This window comes from Podarcis cretensis (assembly GCF_951804945.1).
Source record: "Podarcis cretensis genome assembly, chromosome: 7".
In the NCBI taxonomy this organism is placed as follows: domain Eukaryota; kingdom Metazoa; phylum Chordata; class Lepidosauria; order Squamata; family Lacertidae; genus Podarcis; species Podarcis cretensis.
This window is the reverse complement of record NC_137176.1, coordinates 93,260,241-93,277,183: the sequence shown is the minus strand read 5'-3', so window position 1 is coordinate 93,277,183 and position 16,943 is coordinate 93,260,241. Positions and strand designations below refer to the sequence as shown.

The window sequence follows — 16,943 nt, the reverse complement described above, 5'->3', positions numbered from 1 at the left end:
GACATTTGAAGGCTGCCCTGTTTAGGGAAGCTTTCAATGTTTGATACATTACTGTATTTTAGTATTGTGTTGGAAGCTGCCCAGAGTGGCTGGGGAAGCCCAGGCAGATGGGCGGGGCAATTATTATATTACTATTATTCCTCTTCTACTCCCAGCCTGGGATTGTGGACCGTTTGTCCCTCTATCTCTGTAAGGCAGTGGTAGGCAACCTAAGGCCCGGGGGCCGAATGTGGCCCATTTGCCTTCTCAATCTGGCCCGCGGGAATCACCGTGTTTTTACATGAATAGAATGTGTGCTTTTATTTAAAATGCATCTCTGGGTTATTTGTGGGGCATAGGAATTCATTCAATTTTTTTTCCAAAATATTATCCTGCCCCCCACATGGTCTGAGGGACGGTGGACTGGCCCACTGCTGAAAAAGGTTGCTGACCCCTGCTGTAAGGCCTTCCCTGGCAGCAGCCTTGCAAGGACTTGGGCAAAGGCCTTTTCCCATGGAGGGATCTCTGCCTCCCCCTGCAGATACTTAAGGCGACTTGGGCAAGAATGGCTTTTGTGCCTCCTCCCTGGGAAGGCCGGTGGTTGTAGCCTGGCTGGGAGGCACTTGGTTCAGCGGCCTGATCAAAAGGGCGTCAAACGGTGTGGCTGCTGCAAGGCTGGAAGGAGCAAGGACTATTGTGGGGCAGAGAGAAGCTCTTCGATTCAGGTAGCAGCAGGCGGCTGGTCTCCTGCGTCTCTGCTCAAAGGGCACAAGGAATCTGAGCTGAGCTGCCGCTGAGCATGGCTGACCCAGAAACGCTCGTTGTCAGCTTTTTTTGGGGGGGGGGAGCCCTTTGAACTCAGGCCCCTCCTTGCTGGGCTTTTGGGCTCTGTGTTGCAGTTCCAGCATCACAGCTCCTAAAAGCAGAAGGTGGTATTTTGAGACATTTGGGTTTTTAATACAGTAGTACCTTGGGATGCAAACGGGATCCGTTCCGGAGCCCCGTTCGCATCCTGAACAGAACAGAAGACGCAAGAGTGCGTCTGCACGGGTCGCGTTTCGCCACTTCCGTGCATGCGTGTGACGTCATTTTGACCATCTGCGCATGTGCAAGCGGGGAAACCCAGAAGTAACAAGCTCTGTTACTTCTGGTTTGCCGCAGAGTGCAACCCGAAAATACTTAGCCTGAAGCGTATTTATCCTGAGGTATGACTTTACTGGGACGTGGGTGGCGCTGTGGTCTAAAGCACAGAGCCTAGGCCTTGCTGATCAGAAGGTCGGTGGTTCGAATCCCCTGCTCCTGCCCACCTAGCAGTTCAAAAGCACCCCAAAGTGCAAGTAGATAACTAGGTACCGCTCTGGCGGGAAGGTAAACGGCGTTTCCGTGCGCTGCTCTAGTTCTCCAGAAGCGGCTTAGTCTTGCTGGCCACATGACCCAGAAGCTGTACGCCGGCTCCCTCGGCCAGCAAAGCAAGATGAGCGTCGCAACTCCAGAGTCAGGCACGGCTGGATCTAAGGTCAGGGGTAAAGGTAAAGGTAAAGGGACCCCTGACCATTAGGTCCCGTCGTGGCCGACTCTGGGGTTGTGGCGCTCATCTCGCTTCATCTCATCAGCGCCACCCGCGTCCTCAGGGCTACCTTTACCTTTTTATGACTGTACTATTTCTAGTGACTTATAAGCTTTTTTGGGACCAGCAGCTCAGGGACATGAACTTGAAAAATGTGCAGGTGAATAGAACATCAGGTTCCCCACAATATTTCGGCCCTTGGAGAACTTCGTCTAAGCTGCCCGGTATGTGTGTGTCTGAGGCAGTAATTGAAGCACTGATCTGCTTTTATGAGCTGATCACTTGTGGGCAACTTCCGTAATCTTGAAGGGGTGTTTGGAATGAGCAGTGATCCATAAGGACATAAGGAGAGCCTGCTAGATCAAGCCAATGGGAGCCCATCTAGGCCAGCCTCCTGTTCTCACAGTGGCCAACCAGATGCCCTAGTTGGAAGCCTGCAAGGAGGATTCAAACGCAAGATCCTCCTTCTGTGGTTTCCAGAAACTGGCATTCAGAAGCATTTCCATCATGGCCAGGAGCAAGGAGGGATGTATTCCTAGAGCAGTCAGGTATCCTCTCCTACCTCCCTAGACATTCCCACAGCCATCCATAGCTCTCTCCTACTCCATGAATTCGCCCTGTCTTTTAATGCCACCCCTGCCTCCTGCGTAAGGGAGTTCCAAAGTTTAACTGCATTGCATGAAACGTTTCTCTGTCTAATTTCTCCAAGAGTCGGACACAACTAAACAGTGGCCTCAGCAATATATCGACGTAATGCCCAATACCGGGTTGAAGTCCAAATCATCTTTTTGGTTTCATAATTGTTGACCTGGTGATATTTCACAAGAGTGTGTGTGTGTGTGTGCGTGCACGCTATGCAGAAATCACAATGTGGGGAAAACCATGAAGCAAACCAATGCTTCTAGACCAGGTTTCCTCAACCTCAGCCCCCCAGATGTTTTGAGACTACAATTCCCATCATCCCTGACCACTGGTCCTGCTAGCTAGGGATCATGGGAGTTGTAGGCCAAAAACATCTGGAGGGCCGAGGTTGAGGAAACCTGTTCTGTACATTCTTGCAGTCCCTGTTAACTTGGCTCATTTCTCCCCTGGCAGTGAATCCTAGGAGCAAGAGCTGGCAAAAATCACGTTGCGGGGAAAACTGTGAAGCCAGCCCATGGCTCTGCATAGCTCCATTCTTACTTTAGATATCTGTACAGTATATCAGAGTGTTTAGCTGATGTTGTTGAAAACCAGACACTGCCCAGCCCTACTGCATGTCATGCATCATTTTATAAATTTCTTTCATGTCACCTCTTATCTTTGTGATGCTTCTCGTATCTAAACCACCTCCTGCGAGGGAAGGAAAAGTGTAAACTTGCCTAGGAGAATGTGGTTTTCTCCTGCTAGGTCAGTTCCCTTTCTTGGTGGAAGGTAGCTGTGGGTGCCTGGCCCCCAGCTCAGCCAAGAGATCGAGATGAGAGGCTTATCCAAACAGATTAAGAGCTGTGATGGATGCTCCAGCAACACTGCCTTGCTTGGGGCTTAATTCCTGGGATTAAGAAACACCCTGGGGTCAAGTAGGGGAAATGGCTCAGATTTGTGGAAGGGATGGAAGATTGTTGGGCTGGAGATGGGGAAGAATCCCTCTTGCCGCATGCACCTAATTCAGTGGTGTCCAAACTTTTTTCAAAGAGGGCCAGGTTTGATGAAGTGAAGGGCCGTGAGGGCCGACCAAAGGGCCAACCAAAATTGTTGACCTTTTTTTAGGTTTGAAGTTGTTGAGCTTTTTCCACCCAGGATTCTGCCCTGGGAATTAAACTGCAATGGGGGCCAGATAAAGCCAACCGCCAGATTAGGCCCCCATAATGGACTTTGGCCCCTTCATGGATCACTGCCTTGCCACGGCAAAGGGGCTTGAATAACTCAGAGAAGCTATGAACTATGCCGTGCAGGGGCACCCAAGATGGACAGGTCATAGTGGAGAGTTTTGACCAAACGTGATCCACCTGGAGTAGGAACCGGCAAGCCACTCCAGTATCCCTGCCGAGAAAACTCCATGGACACGAGATGGTGGGACAGTGTTCTTGAAGCTACGAACATGAGTTTGACGAAATTGTGGGAGGCAGTGGAACACAGGAGTGCCTGGCGTGCTCTGGTCCAGGGGGTCACGAAGAGGCGCTTCTCCCTGCCGCCAGCCTCCAAACCAGGCCTGGAAACCGAAGCCCGGGGCGCGCCTTGCAGCGCACCCCAGGCTTCGAGATGCAGGCTGCTATCCACAAGCCTAGGGAGCCCGACGGGAACTCCTGCGGGCTCCCAAGGCTTGCGGAGAGCTTCCTGAAGCCTGGAGAGCGAGAGGGGTCGGTGCGCAGGCTTCAGCCTGCATTCGCCCCATAGGACGCACACAGATTTCCCCTTCATTTTTGGAGGGGAAAAAGTGCGTCCTATAGGGCGAAAAATACGGTACGTTTTTATTGACATTTTATTGATGTTAGCTGCCCTGAGCCCGGCTCTGGCCAGGGAGGGTGGGGTATAAATAAAGCTACTACTTCTTCGTCTTATTATTATTATTAGTCCAGGATCCTGAACTCACAGTGGCCAACCAGGTGCCCCCACGGGAAATCCTCAGGCAGGATCCAAGCACAAGAGCCCCCTCCTCTCTCAAGGTTTTCAGCGGCTGCGAGGGCAGAGCACAGGTTCTCTGGATAATAGTTATGGAGAGCCCAATCATAGAATCTGAGTTGGAAGCAACTAGGGCTGGGCAACACCTGCTTTCCAAGCATTGTGATATACAGTGGTACCTTGGTTTAGGAGCTTTTTCCGTTCCGGAAGTCCGTTCTTAAACCAAAACCATTCTTAAACTGAGGTGCGCTTTCCCTAATGAGACCTCCTACTCCTGGTGCCAGTCCACCGTTCGGATTCTGTTCTTAGACCAAGGTAAAGTTCTCAAACCGGGACACTATTTCCGGTTTGGCGGAGTTCGTAAACCGAATCGTTCTTAAACAGAACTGTTCTTAAACCGAGGTATCACCAGCTATAAGCATTGTGATGTACTGATAGAATAATGATAATACGACTAAAATTTATTATTTCTATGCTGCACATCCGACTGGGTAATCCCAGCCACTCTGGGCGGCTTCCAACAATATCACACAATGTCTGAAATAAGGAAATAAGGATGGAGCTCTCTAGAGGCATTCATGGTCCCCCCCCCCCCACCTTGTGATTTCTGCACACACATATCATGATTTGTGATATATTGCCAGGTCAAAAATTATGCAACCAATATCATGATATGGACTTCAAACCAGTTTCTTGGATGATACCAATATAAGCCTCACTCCCCTCCCCCCCCAAATTCCGACTGTGAAAAGTTAAATTCACAACCTTACAAAAATTGGCTTTTGCGATATCGCCGCTGAAACAGACATACGGTAAATCGGAATGGGTGAGAGTGCCTGCGGAATTTTAAGGGAACGGCTTATAGTCGGGTATTCTTTTTTTATTCCCCCCCCCCCTTGAATTTTAAAGGTGCGGCTTATATTCGGGCCAATACGGTATATCGCCCAGCTCTGGAACATTGCAACCCCCTGCGATGCAAGACTCTCAGCTGCAGCATCCATGATGGGTGGCAATCGAACCTTTGCTGAAAAACCTCCCAAGGAAGGAGAGGTCCACAGCCTCTCCTCCATGACCTGGTCTAACCTCCTTTTGAAGCCCTCCCAAGTTGGTGGCCCTCGCCGCCTCCTGTGGAGCAGCCCCCCCTCTGCAAAACCCCCAGTGCCTCCCAGATGCTTTGACTCCCAATTCCCATCCGCCCCAGTCAGCACTGGGGAGAAGCCACAGAAGGTTTTGGGCATGCGTGCTTTGGGGTGCGAATGTGGCTGTGCATTAACCTCTTCTCCCTGCCTGCGTCTAGGGCCGGCCTGCTTCTGCCCCTGCTTCCTCTAACCTCTCCATCCTTCCTTTCTTCCTCCTTCCCTCCCAGATGCCACAGACTTCAGGATTCCCTGCTGAGCTCCGCCAGTGGCTACAGCAACTACCGGGGTATATTGAACTGGTGTGTTGTCATGCTGGTGAGTAGCAAGAGTTTGCCCCTCTGCCCTTGCCCTCCTGCCTTGAGGCTGCTTGGCACCCTGTGCCAGGTCTCTCGCTGCACCTCTGCCCTCCTGAGTTTCCCGGCGGTGGCAGCAGCAGCTGCCAATCTCCAGGCAGAGGCACCCGGATCCCTTCCCTGCAGAGGAACTGGCCAGGAGCCAGGCAGACGGACACACTCCAGGGGCAAGGAGGCCGTTGTGGCCTTCCCTGATGGCACAGAAGGGATATTGTGGTGTTGATAGGCTGGCAATCTGGTCCTGGGATGCTGGCTCGTGGGGTAATTTTATTTATTTATTTATTTATTTATTTATTCATTCATTCATTCATTCATTCATTCATTCATACATACATACATACCCTACCCATCTGGCTGAGTTTCCCCAGCCACTCTGGGCGGCTTCCAATCGAGTGTTAAAAACAATACAGCATTAATTATTAAAAACTTCCCTAAACAGGGCTGCTGTCAGACATCTTTTAAAGATAGGATAGCTGCTTATTTCCTTGACATCTGGTGGGAGGGTGTTCCACAGGGCGGGCGCCACCACCGAGAAGGCCCTCTGCCTGGTTCCCTGTATCCTCACTTCTCGCAAAAAGTGAAGTGAAGCTGTGTGCCTTTGCTGGGGGAGGAGGCCTTAATCAGCCAGGGCAAAATGCTTGAACAAATCATGGGGCGAGATAACCCTCCTTCTTCCGGCTGCTTAACTCTTGGCTAGAATGGGGTCTGAGCTTTAATAATAATAATAATAATAATAATTTATTTGTATTCCGCCCACCTGGCTGAGTTTCCCCAGCCACTCTGGGCGGCTTCCAATCAAGTGTTAAAAACAATACAGCATTAAGTATTAAAAACTTCCCTAAACAAGGCTGCCTTCAGATGTCTTTAAAGATAAGATAGCTGCTTATTTCCTTCACATCTGAAGGAAGGGCTTTCCACAGGGCGGTGCCACTACTGAGAAGGCCCTCTATCTGGTTCCCGGTAACCTCGCTTCTCGCAATGAGGGATCCGCCAGAAGGCCCTCGGTGCTGGATCTCAGTGTCCGGGTGGAACGATGGGGGGTGGAGACGCTCCTTCAGCTAATCAAGCAATCAAGTCAGTGGAGGCATGCTCCATCCATCTGAAGAGAGCCTCCAAGTTCAGAGGCAGTGTACCTGTGAATATGAGGCGTGCACATACACACACATGCCTGAGGGATGCCCAGTCTCAAATCTTCCATTCTTGGGCAAGGTGATTGAGCAAGTGGTTGCTGAGGAACTCCAGGCACGCCTGGAAGAAGCGGACCATTTGGATCCCTTCCAGTCGGAATTCAGGCCTCATCATGGGACTGAAACTGCCTTGGTCGCACTGGTTGATGATCTCCAGCGGGCTAGGGACAAAGGTGAGAGCTGCTTCCTAGTTCTGCTGGATCTCTCAGCGGTGTTTGACACCATCGACCATAACATCCTTCTGGACTGTCTTGAGGGGCTGGGAGCTGGGGGCACTGTCATACAGTGGTTCCGCTCCTTCCTCCTGGGCCGTGTTCAGAAAGTGGTGGTGGGGGATGAGTGTTCAGACCCCTGGGCTCTCACTTGTGGGGTGCCTCAGGGTTCGGTCCTCTCCCCCATGCTTTTCAACATTTACATGCAGCCGCTGGGAGAGATCATCAGGGGGTTTGGGCTGGGTGTTCATCAGTATGTGGATGATACCCAGCTCCACCTCTCTTACAAATCAGAACCAGTGAAGGTGGTGAAGGTCCTGTGTGAGTGCCTGGAGGCGGTTGGAGGATTGATGGCGGCTAACAGATTGAGATTGAATCCTGACAAGACAGAAGTACTGTTTTGGGGGGACAGGGGGCGGGCAGGTGTGGAGGATTCCCTGGTCCTGAATGGGGTAACTGTGCCCCTGAAGGACCAGGTGCGCAGCCTGGGAGTCATTTTGGACTCACAGCTGTCCATGGAGGCACAGGTCAAATCTGTGTCCAGGGCAGCTGTTTACCAGCTCCACCTGGTACATAGGCTGAGACCCTATCTGCCTGTGGACTGTCTCGCCAGAGTGGTGCATGCTCTGGTTTATCTCCCGCTTGGACTACTGCCATGTGCTCTACATGGGGCTACCTTTGAAGGTGACCCAGAAGCTACAACTAATCCAGAATGCGGCAGCTAGACTGGTGACTGGGAGCGGCCGCCGAGACCATATAACACCGGTCTTGAAAGACCTACATTGGCTCCCAGTACGTTTCCGAGCACAGTTCAAAGTGTTGCTGCTGACCTTTAAAGCCCTAAACGGCCTCGGTCCAGTATATCTGAAGGAGCGTCTCCACCCCCATCGTTCTGCCCGGACACTGAGGTCCAGCTCCGAGGGCCTTCTGGCTGTTCCCTCCCTGCGAGAAGCCAAGTTACAGGGAGCCAGGCAGAGGGCCTTCTCAGTGGTAGCACCCTCCCTGTGGAACACCCTCCCACCAGATGTCGAAGAGAACAACAACTACCAGACTTTTAGAAGACATCTGAAGATGGCCCTCTTTAGGGAGGCTTTTAATGTTTGATGTAGTACAGTATTTTTATAATTTTTTGGGAAGCCGCCCATTGCGGCTGGGGAAGCCCAGCCAGATGGGCTGGTTATAAATAATAAATTATTATTATTATTATTATTATTATTATTATTATTATTATTATTATGTCTCTGCCTTCATGCTGACTTTGTGGGCTGGCTGGAGCACTTGGGGTTGCGATGGAAACGGGGTAGTCTGGTGCAGTACGTTCCTCTAATAATAACAGTAATGCTAATAATTTTATTATTTATGCCCTGCCCATCTGGCTGGGTTGCTGCAGCCACTCTGGGTAAGGGGCAGCCCCAGCAGAAACTGGTCCTGCCAAGGTGCACAGAGGCATTGGCTAAGCCTGGAATTAGTCTGTGAAACTGAGCAGGCAGGACTTGAAAAGGAAGACGGGCAGCCTGTCTGTTCATTTGCTTTGATGCTACTCCTGCAACACTCTTTGGTGGGGGCAGCCTTGGTGCTTGGCTGGCTCTGCACCTGCTGCCCAGGCGAGGAGAGGCAATGGCAGCAGCTGGCACGTACCCCAGAGCGCTCTCTGGCCCCGCCAGCCACTGGGCTCCACTCTGAGGCTGCCCTGCCCTGCCAGGATAGAAAGCTATGTGATACCTCCAGGAAAGGCTCAACTTCCAGACTGGGGTGTTTATGGAAAATTAGCTTTCAGTGTCTGTTCTCTCCCACCCTGCAACTCCACTTACCCTCTTTGTGTAGGGGGCTTTCCAGTTTCAACCCCCAAACCTTTCTGCTTTGGGTTCAGCTGGAGCCAGCATGTCAGGGGCCAATCCCAAAAAGGCCCCGCTCTTTGAACTGCCATCTGTGCATCCCCATCCCTATCCAGCTTCTTCCTGAAGCCCCCCTTTGCTGAAGTACCACCCTCCCACACTTCCTAAGGGGAAAACTGTGGCTTGTGGGCCTGATCCCTCCTGCTATGCCCCCTCCTTGTTGTGGGGTGCTAGGCAGGGGGGAGAAGACTTCCTTCCCCTGCATGTCATGTTAAGGGTGGGCTGGGTGGAAGAAATGCTCCCTTTTTCCTCCAAGGCAGCCCGGATGTTGTTTAAGCTCCCCTCGGTCCGTCTGTCCCCAGTGGAGGAGAGGTGAGCTCAAGAACGCAGCAGGAGGGTGGTGTTGAAAGAGGCAGGGCAGGGCCCCCCCCCCGGCGGAGTCCCTTCCACCTTTGCTCCCCACGACCTTTGCTCCCGGGACTTAACCCTACTCACCCTCGATTGGGAAATCAGGAAGCAGGCAGGCTTGTGGTTTAGCAACATGCCTCCCTATCTTTCCATCTCTTTCCTTGTCCTCCTCCTCCTCTGTAGCAACTGGTCAGGGTGAAACTCGCCCACACGGGCTGGAAGGCATGTGGCAAGATGGCGTGGCTTGGCCTGCTGCTCATCCCACCACAAATATAATGATGATATTAAGTTAATTAATTTTATCCTGTCCTTCCGGCACTCTGGACGGCTTCCAATAAAATATAAAAACAGTAGAACATTGAGAACTTCCATAAGGAGGTGAACTGACATTGCAGAATGGAGATTAAACAAAGAAATAGTAGAGGAAGGTAAAAATAATAAAGAGTATTTTGAGTTTGACCTCAATCAAGGGGTGGATGAGAAAGGGGTCTGGGACGGAAGCAAGGCGGTCCTAGGGCCTTACTAATACAACAGAATGCGTATCTGAGGAAGTCGGAAGAAAGTAAAAAAATGGAAAATATTAATATTGGAAATATTAAATGAGTTAGGAAGGAAAGGGGAAGAAATAATACAAAAACCTGGAAATGTAGAAATATTACAAGATTTACAATATTTACAATATTAAAAACTATTACAAACAGCTCTCTAAGCTGCCTGACCAGCTGCCAGAATTGTAGCTCTGTTGCCCCCAGTTGCTCCCCTCCCAAGCTGATCAGTCCCACAGAATCCTCTTTAGTGCTGGGGGAGGGAAGGGCCTGAGACCAGCCTCCCATTGCATTACATTTTCTCATTTGTATCCTTATTTATTTCACAAAATTTACACACCTCCAAGCGGTTTACAGAAAAGATAAAGCCATAAAAATTGGGGGTGGGGGCGAGAATTGCCATACATTAAAACGTGCAATAAGTTAAAACACTAAATCAGATTATAATTCCTTCCAGCATTTCTAAGCATACGGGCAGGCTTGTCTGAACAGGAAAGTTTTAGCAGAAATTCTGCACTGAAGGCGCCTGCTGGCTATCGAGAGACAGTTACGGCCAGTTTTTGAGATTGGGACTGGAAGGGGTTGGGGTTGGGGTTGGCATTTGCTGCGGGAGCTGCTGCTCACTTCTACCCCCTCTTGTCTTCCAGGTCTTGAGCAATGCTCGCCTCTTCCTAGAGAACCTCATCAAGTAAGGTCTTGCGCTCCTCTTTGGTTGGGGTGGGGGGCTGGCAGCAGTGGAGAGACCTCCCCTGGGATGCTACAATTCTGCCATAGCAGATCAGAGTGGATGTGGCAGGCTGCCTTTGGGGGCAGGCATAGGCAAGCTCCGGTCCACCAGATGTTTGGGACTACAATTCCCATCATCCCTAGCTAACAGGACCAGTGGTTATGCTCTGTGCGGGGCTGCCCTTGAAGCTGTCCCAGAAACTCCAGCGGGTGCAGAATGCTGCAGCGAGGCTCCTCACGGGGTCTCTGCCATGGGAGCATATTCACCCAGTGCTTTTCCAGCTGCATTGGCTCCCGGTGGAGTACAGGGTCAGGTTTAAGGTGCTGCTTTTGACCTTTAAAGCCCTTCACGGCCTAGGACCCTCGTACCTATGGGACCACCTCTCCCAGTATGCCCCACGGAGAGCCTCAAGGTATGGCAACCCCCTAGTGGTCCCGGGCCCTGAGGACATTAGATTAGCTTCAACCAGAGCCAGGGCCTTTTCAACACTGGCTCCGGCCTGGTGGAACGCTCTGCCTCATGAAACCAGGGCCCTGCAGGATCTGATTTCCTTCCGCAGGTCCTATAAGACAGAGATATTCCGCCTGGCCTTTGGCTTGGAGCCAATTTGATTCCCTCCCCCTCTTTTCTTTTTCCTTTCTCCTCCTGTGATGAGGCTGCATTTTAATATTTTAATGTTTCAATATTTTAATTCAACTTGTAGTCATTCAACTTGTTTTTATTATTGCTTGTTAGCCGCCCTGAGCCCGGCCTTGGCTGGGGAGGGCGGGGTATAAATAAAAATTATTATTATTATTATTATTAGTCCTAAACATCTGGAGGGCCAGAGTTTGCCTATGCCTGCTTTGGGGACCTGTCTCTTGTTGCTCTCAGAAGCAACAAGGAGGGCGGCAGATCCTGGGAACTTGTGGGGGGGGGGGGGAGGAGGAGGGGAGGGCTGCAGCTCAAGGGCAGAGCACCTGCTTGGCTTGCAGAAGGTTGCTGCTTCAGTCCTCAGCATCTCCAGGCAGGACTGGGAGAGAGTCATGGTTGCCAGACAGTGCAGACCTGTAGGGACATAGGAAGGCACCCTCTGAGTCAGACCATGCAAGCTCAGCACTGGTGGGCTGGCAAGATGGTTTCCTGCTGCTCCAGAGTGGAGGACTCGAACCCATGGCTTCAAGGGACAAGGAGGTGCCAACATTAGGAGGCACTTTATGAGGGTGAGAGCCTTTCAGCAGCACAGAAGACGACCTTGGGAGATGGCTGACTCTCCTCCCTTGGAGGTTTTTAAGCAGAGCTTGGGTGACCATCTGCCAGAGATTGTTTACAGGTGAAACTCGGAAAATTAGAATATCGTGGAAAAGTTCATTTATTTCAGTAATTCAACTTAAAAGGTGAAACTAATATATGAGAGAGACTCATGACATGCAAAGCGAGGTATGTCAGGCCTTTATTTGTTATACAGTGGTGCCTCGCAAGATGAAATTAATCCTTTCCGTGAGGCTCTTCGTATAGCGGTTTTTTTCGTCTTGCGAAGCAAGCCCATTGACAGCTTAGCGGATTAGTGCTGTTAGCGGTTTAGCGGCTTTTAGTGATCAGCTGTTAAGCGGCTTATCAGCAGATCAGCTGATAAGCGGCTTAGCGGCTTAGGAAAAGGGGGAGAAAAGGGGGAAAAACCCGCAGGAACTCGCAAGACATTTTTGTCTTGCGAAGCAAGCCCATAGGAAATTCGTTTTGCGAAGCGCCTCCAAAACGGAAAACCCTTTCGTCTAGCGGGTTTTTCGTCTTGCGAGGCGTTCGTCTTGCGGGGCACCACTGTAATTGTAGCTGTGATTCCTGCATGACCCCCAGAGGTCCCTTCCAACTTGATGAAAAGCTTTTCTCCTGCAACACAGGGCTGTAGTGATGCCAGCCAGTTCTGTCAGAGTTTGTCCATCTCTTCCAAGCCCTCCGGATGCCTTGCAGGGGCTGGCTAAAATCTGCTGCCTTGTTTCTGAGCGGCTTCTAGTTTCTCCCTCCCCAAGTGGGGTATCCCTGGGCCTGGGGTGGCTTGGTGCTGAGAGTGCCTCCTTGTCAATGCGCAGCTCAGCTGCCCAGCACATCTCCTGGGAAGCCAAATGCCTCCGTCGTCCCTGCCCTTCTCCCAAAGGTCATGGAGCCAGCAGACAGGAGAAGGCCTTCTGCATCAAGCAGGTCCTCCCATAGGGGTGTGGAACAAAGCAGCTTTCTCACCCAAGCCTCCTCCTTCCTGGGTCTGCGTTGTCCGACTGGGATGGAGAAGAGAGTGCCTCTGACTATGTGCTCCTTCCCTCCTCAGGTACGGCATTTTGGTGGACCCCATCCAGGTCATCTCCCTGTTCCTGAAAGACCCCTACAGCTGGCCTGCGCTGTGCCTTATTATCGGTGAGTCGAGTGATCTCGGCATTTGTCTTGAATTTCTCTGCGCGACCCAGCAGATGCCTGGTCTCCGCTTGGCTCCTTCCACTTGCACCTCTTGAAGAGCTTCTTGCTTACAAAACTCCTCGCGGCCTCTGTGTCCTGCAGCTTTTGGGTCCCTGGTGCTGCCGGTCTCCTTCACTGTTCAGATCAGGGCTCTTGAGTGAGGCAATGCATGTGCATGAGAGAGAGTGAGGGGGGTTGGAGGTGGCGGGGGATGAGTGGATGGGAGTGCCTCTTCTGGGGTTCTACTAGATGAGCCTTGCAAATTCCTGGGCTGGCTGAGAACAGGGGCCCAAATCCTTGTTCCTGGTGCACTGCCCAGCAATGATTGCCAACATCTGCTTTCCCCCCAGTGGCCAATGTGTTCGCTCTGGCAGCTCTGCACATTGAGAAGAGGCTGGCGGCGGTAAGTGTGCTTTTGGGGGCAGGCTGGGATCCCTTGCGAAGCGGGGTCTCTTTAGGGCTTAGGCTCAGGCTATCTGAAGGATCGTGTTCAGCCATACGGACCTGCCTGGGCTCTGAGATCTTCAGGGGGAGGCCCTTCTCTCAGTTCCGCCACCCTCAGGGGGCACGCTGGGTAGGGGGCGCAGGAGAGGGCCTTCTCGGTGGTGGCTCCTCCAAGACTACTTTGGAAGCCCTTTCCTAGAGGAGCCAGATTGGCTCCCTCCTTGTTGTCCTCCTGCTGGCCAGTGAAGACTGTGTTTTCCCAACAGGCCTTTGGGAACACTGACTGTTCTTTTTAAGGAAGCGCTTGTCATAGTGCTGCGCTGTTTTTATTACCAGTATTTATATATATATATAATTTTTTTTAAAAAAAATACTGTTTTAATCCTATTAGAGTTTAATTCCCCTTTTGACTGTCACAGCTGATAATGCTTTCAGCTTTGTATCTGCATCATATTGATTTGTTTAAGCTGCCTTGAGTCCTGGTTTACAACACCCTGATTTTAGGGGTGGGCAGGTAGCGCTTAAGGTGGCCATAGAGCATTGCCCCTGTTTCCCTTCCTTCCGCAGGGCTCTATGTCGGAGCACCTTGGGGCCGTCCTGCACACCATTAACCTCCTGACAATCTTATGCTTCCCTGCGCTGGTGACTCTTGCTGTCACCTCCATCACGCCAGGTGAGTGAACAGCCCCCCCCCCCGACCTGTGGACTTGCTCTGAAAAGGCGGCTTTCTGTTACGGGCTCTGGGGTGGCAGGGCCCCTAGATTGGGGGGCCGGTTGCAGGAGAGGTGTATGTTTCTTCTCTCTCTCTCTGCATAACTAGCCTATAGTGCAGAATCAGCACCTGCATTTGACGTCCCATCCCCTTTTGCCTGGTACATCCCACCCGCCACTCACATCTGGCCCCCAGGAGGTTGCTTTGAAGGGAATGCGGCCCTTGATTTGAAAAGCAGCTTTATCACGTCTTAAATAAGGTTGGAGCTGCAGAGAGGCATTACCTGGCTTCACAATTTCCCCCACATTGTGATTTTTGCATAGCGCACGCACAGACACACACGTCATGATTCGCGATATATAAGTGCTGGTGCTGACCTTTAAAACCCTAAACGGCCTCGGTCTAGTGTACCTGAAGGAGCGTCTCCACCTCCACCGTTCTTCCCAGACACTGAGGTCCAGCTCCGAGGGCCTTCTGGCGGTTCCCTCCCTGCGAGAAGTAAAGCTACAGGGAACCAGGCAGAGGGCCTTCTCGGTGGTGGCGCCCACCCTGTGGAATGTCCTCCCACCAGATGCCAAAGACATCTGAAGGCAGCCCTGTTTAGGAAAGATTTTAATGTTTAATAGACTATTGTATTTTAGTGTTCTGTTGGAAGCCGCCCAGAGTGGCTGGGGAAATCCAGCCAGATGGGTGGGGTATTAATAATAAATTATTATTATTATTATTATTATTAATCGCCAGGTCAAAAATTATGGAAACGATATCACAATACAGTGGTACGTCTGGATGCGAACGGGATCTGTTCCGGAGCCCTGTTCACATCCTGAGCAGAACGCAACCCGCATCAGCGCAGGTCGCGATTTGCCACCTCTGCGCATGCCATTTTGAGTGTCTGCGCATGCGTGAGCAGCAAAACCTGGAAGTAACCCATTCCATTACTTCCGGGTCACCGCGGAACGCAACCTGAAAACGCTCAACCTGAAGCGACTTTAAACCCCGAGGTATGGCTGTATGGGCAGTTTGGGATGTTGTGTCACTCCCTTGCCCAGGCCTACCGCTTGTGGCCCAGGCAGAGGCGAGCCGTGAGCTGGGAGGTTTCTCCTTCTCAGAAGATGCTGGCGCACAAAGTCACCTTGTCCTGTCTCCCCCCTCAAAATGGCCTTTGAGAAGAGCTACCTCTTCTCGATGGGGGTTGGTCAGTGTTAACGGAGAAATCTGAGGGCTCGCTTGGACAAAAAAAGCAAGGATACCAGCCAGGAATACCAGAGCAAAACAGCAGCCAGTCGGCTTGGTCTTGATTGAAGACTGTCGTGACAGGACTCCCACCTGCTTCAGGGTGGAACAAGATGGGAGCCCGAAACAAAAGAGCCCCCAAACTTTTATTGGCTGCTAATCCCCATGTTACACCCCCCCAACTACATCACTCATATATCACGGTTGCATCATGAAAGGGGAGGTCTAGTGGCAGTAATCTGAGCATCCTGGACCCTGCCCCATGGTTCCCCTTGCCCTCCACCAAACACCCATCAAGTGGAACGAAAGAGATATTTACACTTCCCTGTTTCCCAGCCAAGTCAATCACACCCTTCTCTCTTCATCTGGGTTTATTATTTCTGGAATGGCTACCTGTCTGACACTCAGGTATCAGGATGCCAGGGATTATCCCTCAGGCAGAGGGGCTTCTGAGGAGCTGAGCTCACATGTCTATAGGGATTTCTGAAGTTTTCCCAGTCAGCCAGTACATAGATACATCTATCAGTGAATTCTTACATTTGGTATTGTGCAGCAGAGGCCCTTTGAACAGATAGGACGAAACTGTGATTTTGTGGGGACAAATCACAAAAGTCACAAACGTGATTGTTCTGATTTTGGTAGTGGGCTGCATGTGCATGATATCTGCTGGAGGGGCAAACCCCCCCACAACCTATACATAAATTCCTGCAACATCAGTGAGTCAGGCTGGCTTCACCCCTTTCCTGCCTCTGGGGCATGCAGATTATCTGGGGCTGCGTGTTGCGTCTCTCACTCACCTGCTTCTCTCCTCCCTCTGCAGTTGGGGCCGTCTTTGCTCTGAGCGTCCACACCATCCTTTTCCTCAAGCTCTTCTCCTTCAAGGATGTCAACAAGTGGTGTCGGGAGAAGAGACAAACCAAGGCCACCCGAACCCGCTCCGGTGAGCCCTGAGCCAGGCCTGGTGGGGGCACCTGAGACCCCCCCCCAAGTGCCAACTGGGATGGCTTTGAAAGAGGGTTGGACAAATTCATGGAAGAGGAGAGGGGTGTCCGTGGCTACAAGCCGGGCTGGCTAGACTCTTCCTCCTCTCTTGGAGGCCACAAGGCTCCTGATAGGAGCTTCTGGAAACCACAGCAGGGACTCAGGTCCTGTGCGCCAGTTTTCCATCTGGTTGGCCGCTGCCAGAAGAGGATGCTGGACTGGTCCAGCGCTGAGGGTCCTCAGGTGGGTCCCTCATTGCAAGAAGTGAGGTTACAGGGAACCAGGCAGAGGGCCTTGTCGGTGGTGGCACCCGCCCTGTGGAACACCCTCCCACCAGATGTCAAGGAAATAAACAACTGACTTTTAGAAGACATCTGAAGGCAGCCCTGTTTAGGGAAGTTTTAAATATTTAATGCTGTGTTGTTTTTAACACTCGATTGGGAGCCACCCAGAGTGGCTGGGGAAACTCAGCCAGATGGTTGAGGTATAAATAATAAATTATTATTATTATGGTTGGCACCCCTTTTGACCTCATCCAGCTGCCTCCTCTTCCATTCTAATGTCCTTTTCTGTGCACCTTTCTGTCTTGAGTTGAC

General features: G+C 51.4%; 1 protein-coding gene and 1 long non-coding RNA gene across 2 annotated transcripts in view; one reads left to right on the top strand and one right to left on the bottom strand.

Moving 5' to 3' along the window:
* Positions 1–16,943, bottom strand: part of LOC307220574 — a 214,764-nt gene that overhangs the window by 14,850 nt on the left and 182,971 nt on the right. The gene's annotated exons all lie outside the window — the stretch shown is intronic.
* Positions 1–16,943, top strand: part of DGAT1 (diacylglycerol O-acyltransferase 1) — a 38,189-nt gene that overhangs the window by 4,887 nt on the left and 16,359 nt on the right. The window contains exons 2-7 of the mRNA XM_079984394.1: positions 5,514–5,601; positions 10,474–10,514; positions 12,853–12,938; positions 13,328–13,380; positions 13,989–14,094; positions 16,187–16,306. Of these exons, the coding sequence (XP_079840520.1) occupies positions 5,514–5,601; positions 10,474–10,514; positions 12,853–12,938; positions 13,328–13,380; positions 13,989–14,094; positions 16,187–16,306 (494 nt within the window). The remainder of the gene's footprint in view (positions 1–5,513; positions 5,602–10,473; positions 10,515–12,852; positions 12,939–13,327; positions 13,381–13,988; positions 14,095–16,186; positions 16,307–16,943) is intronic.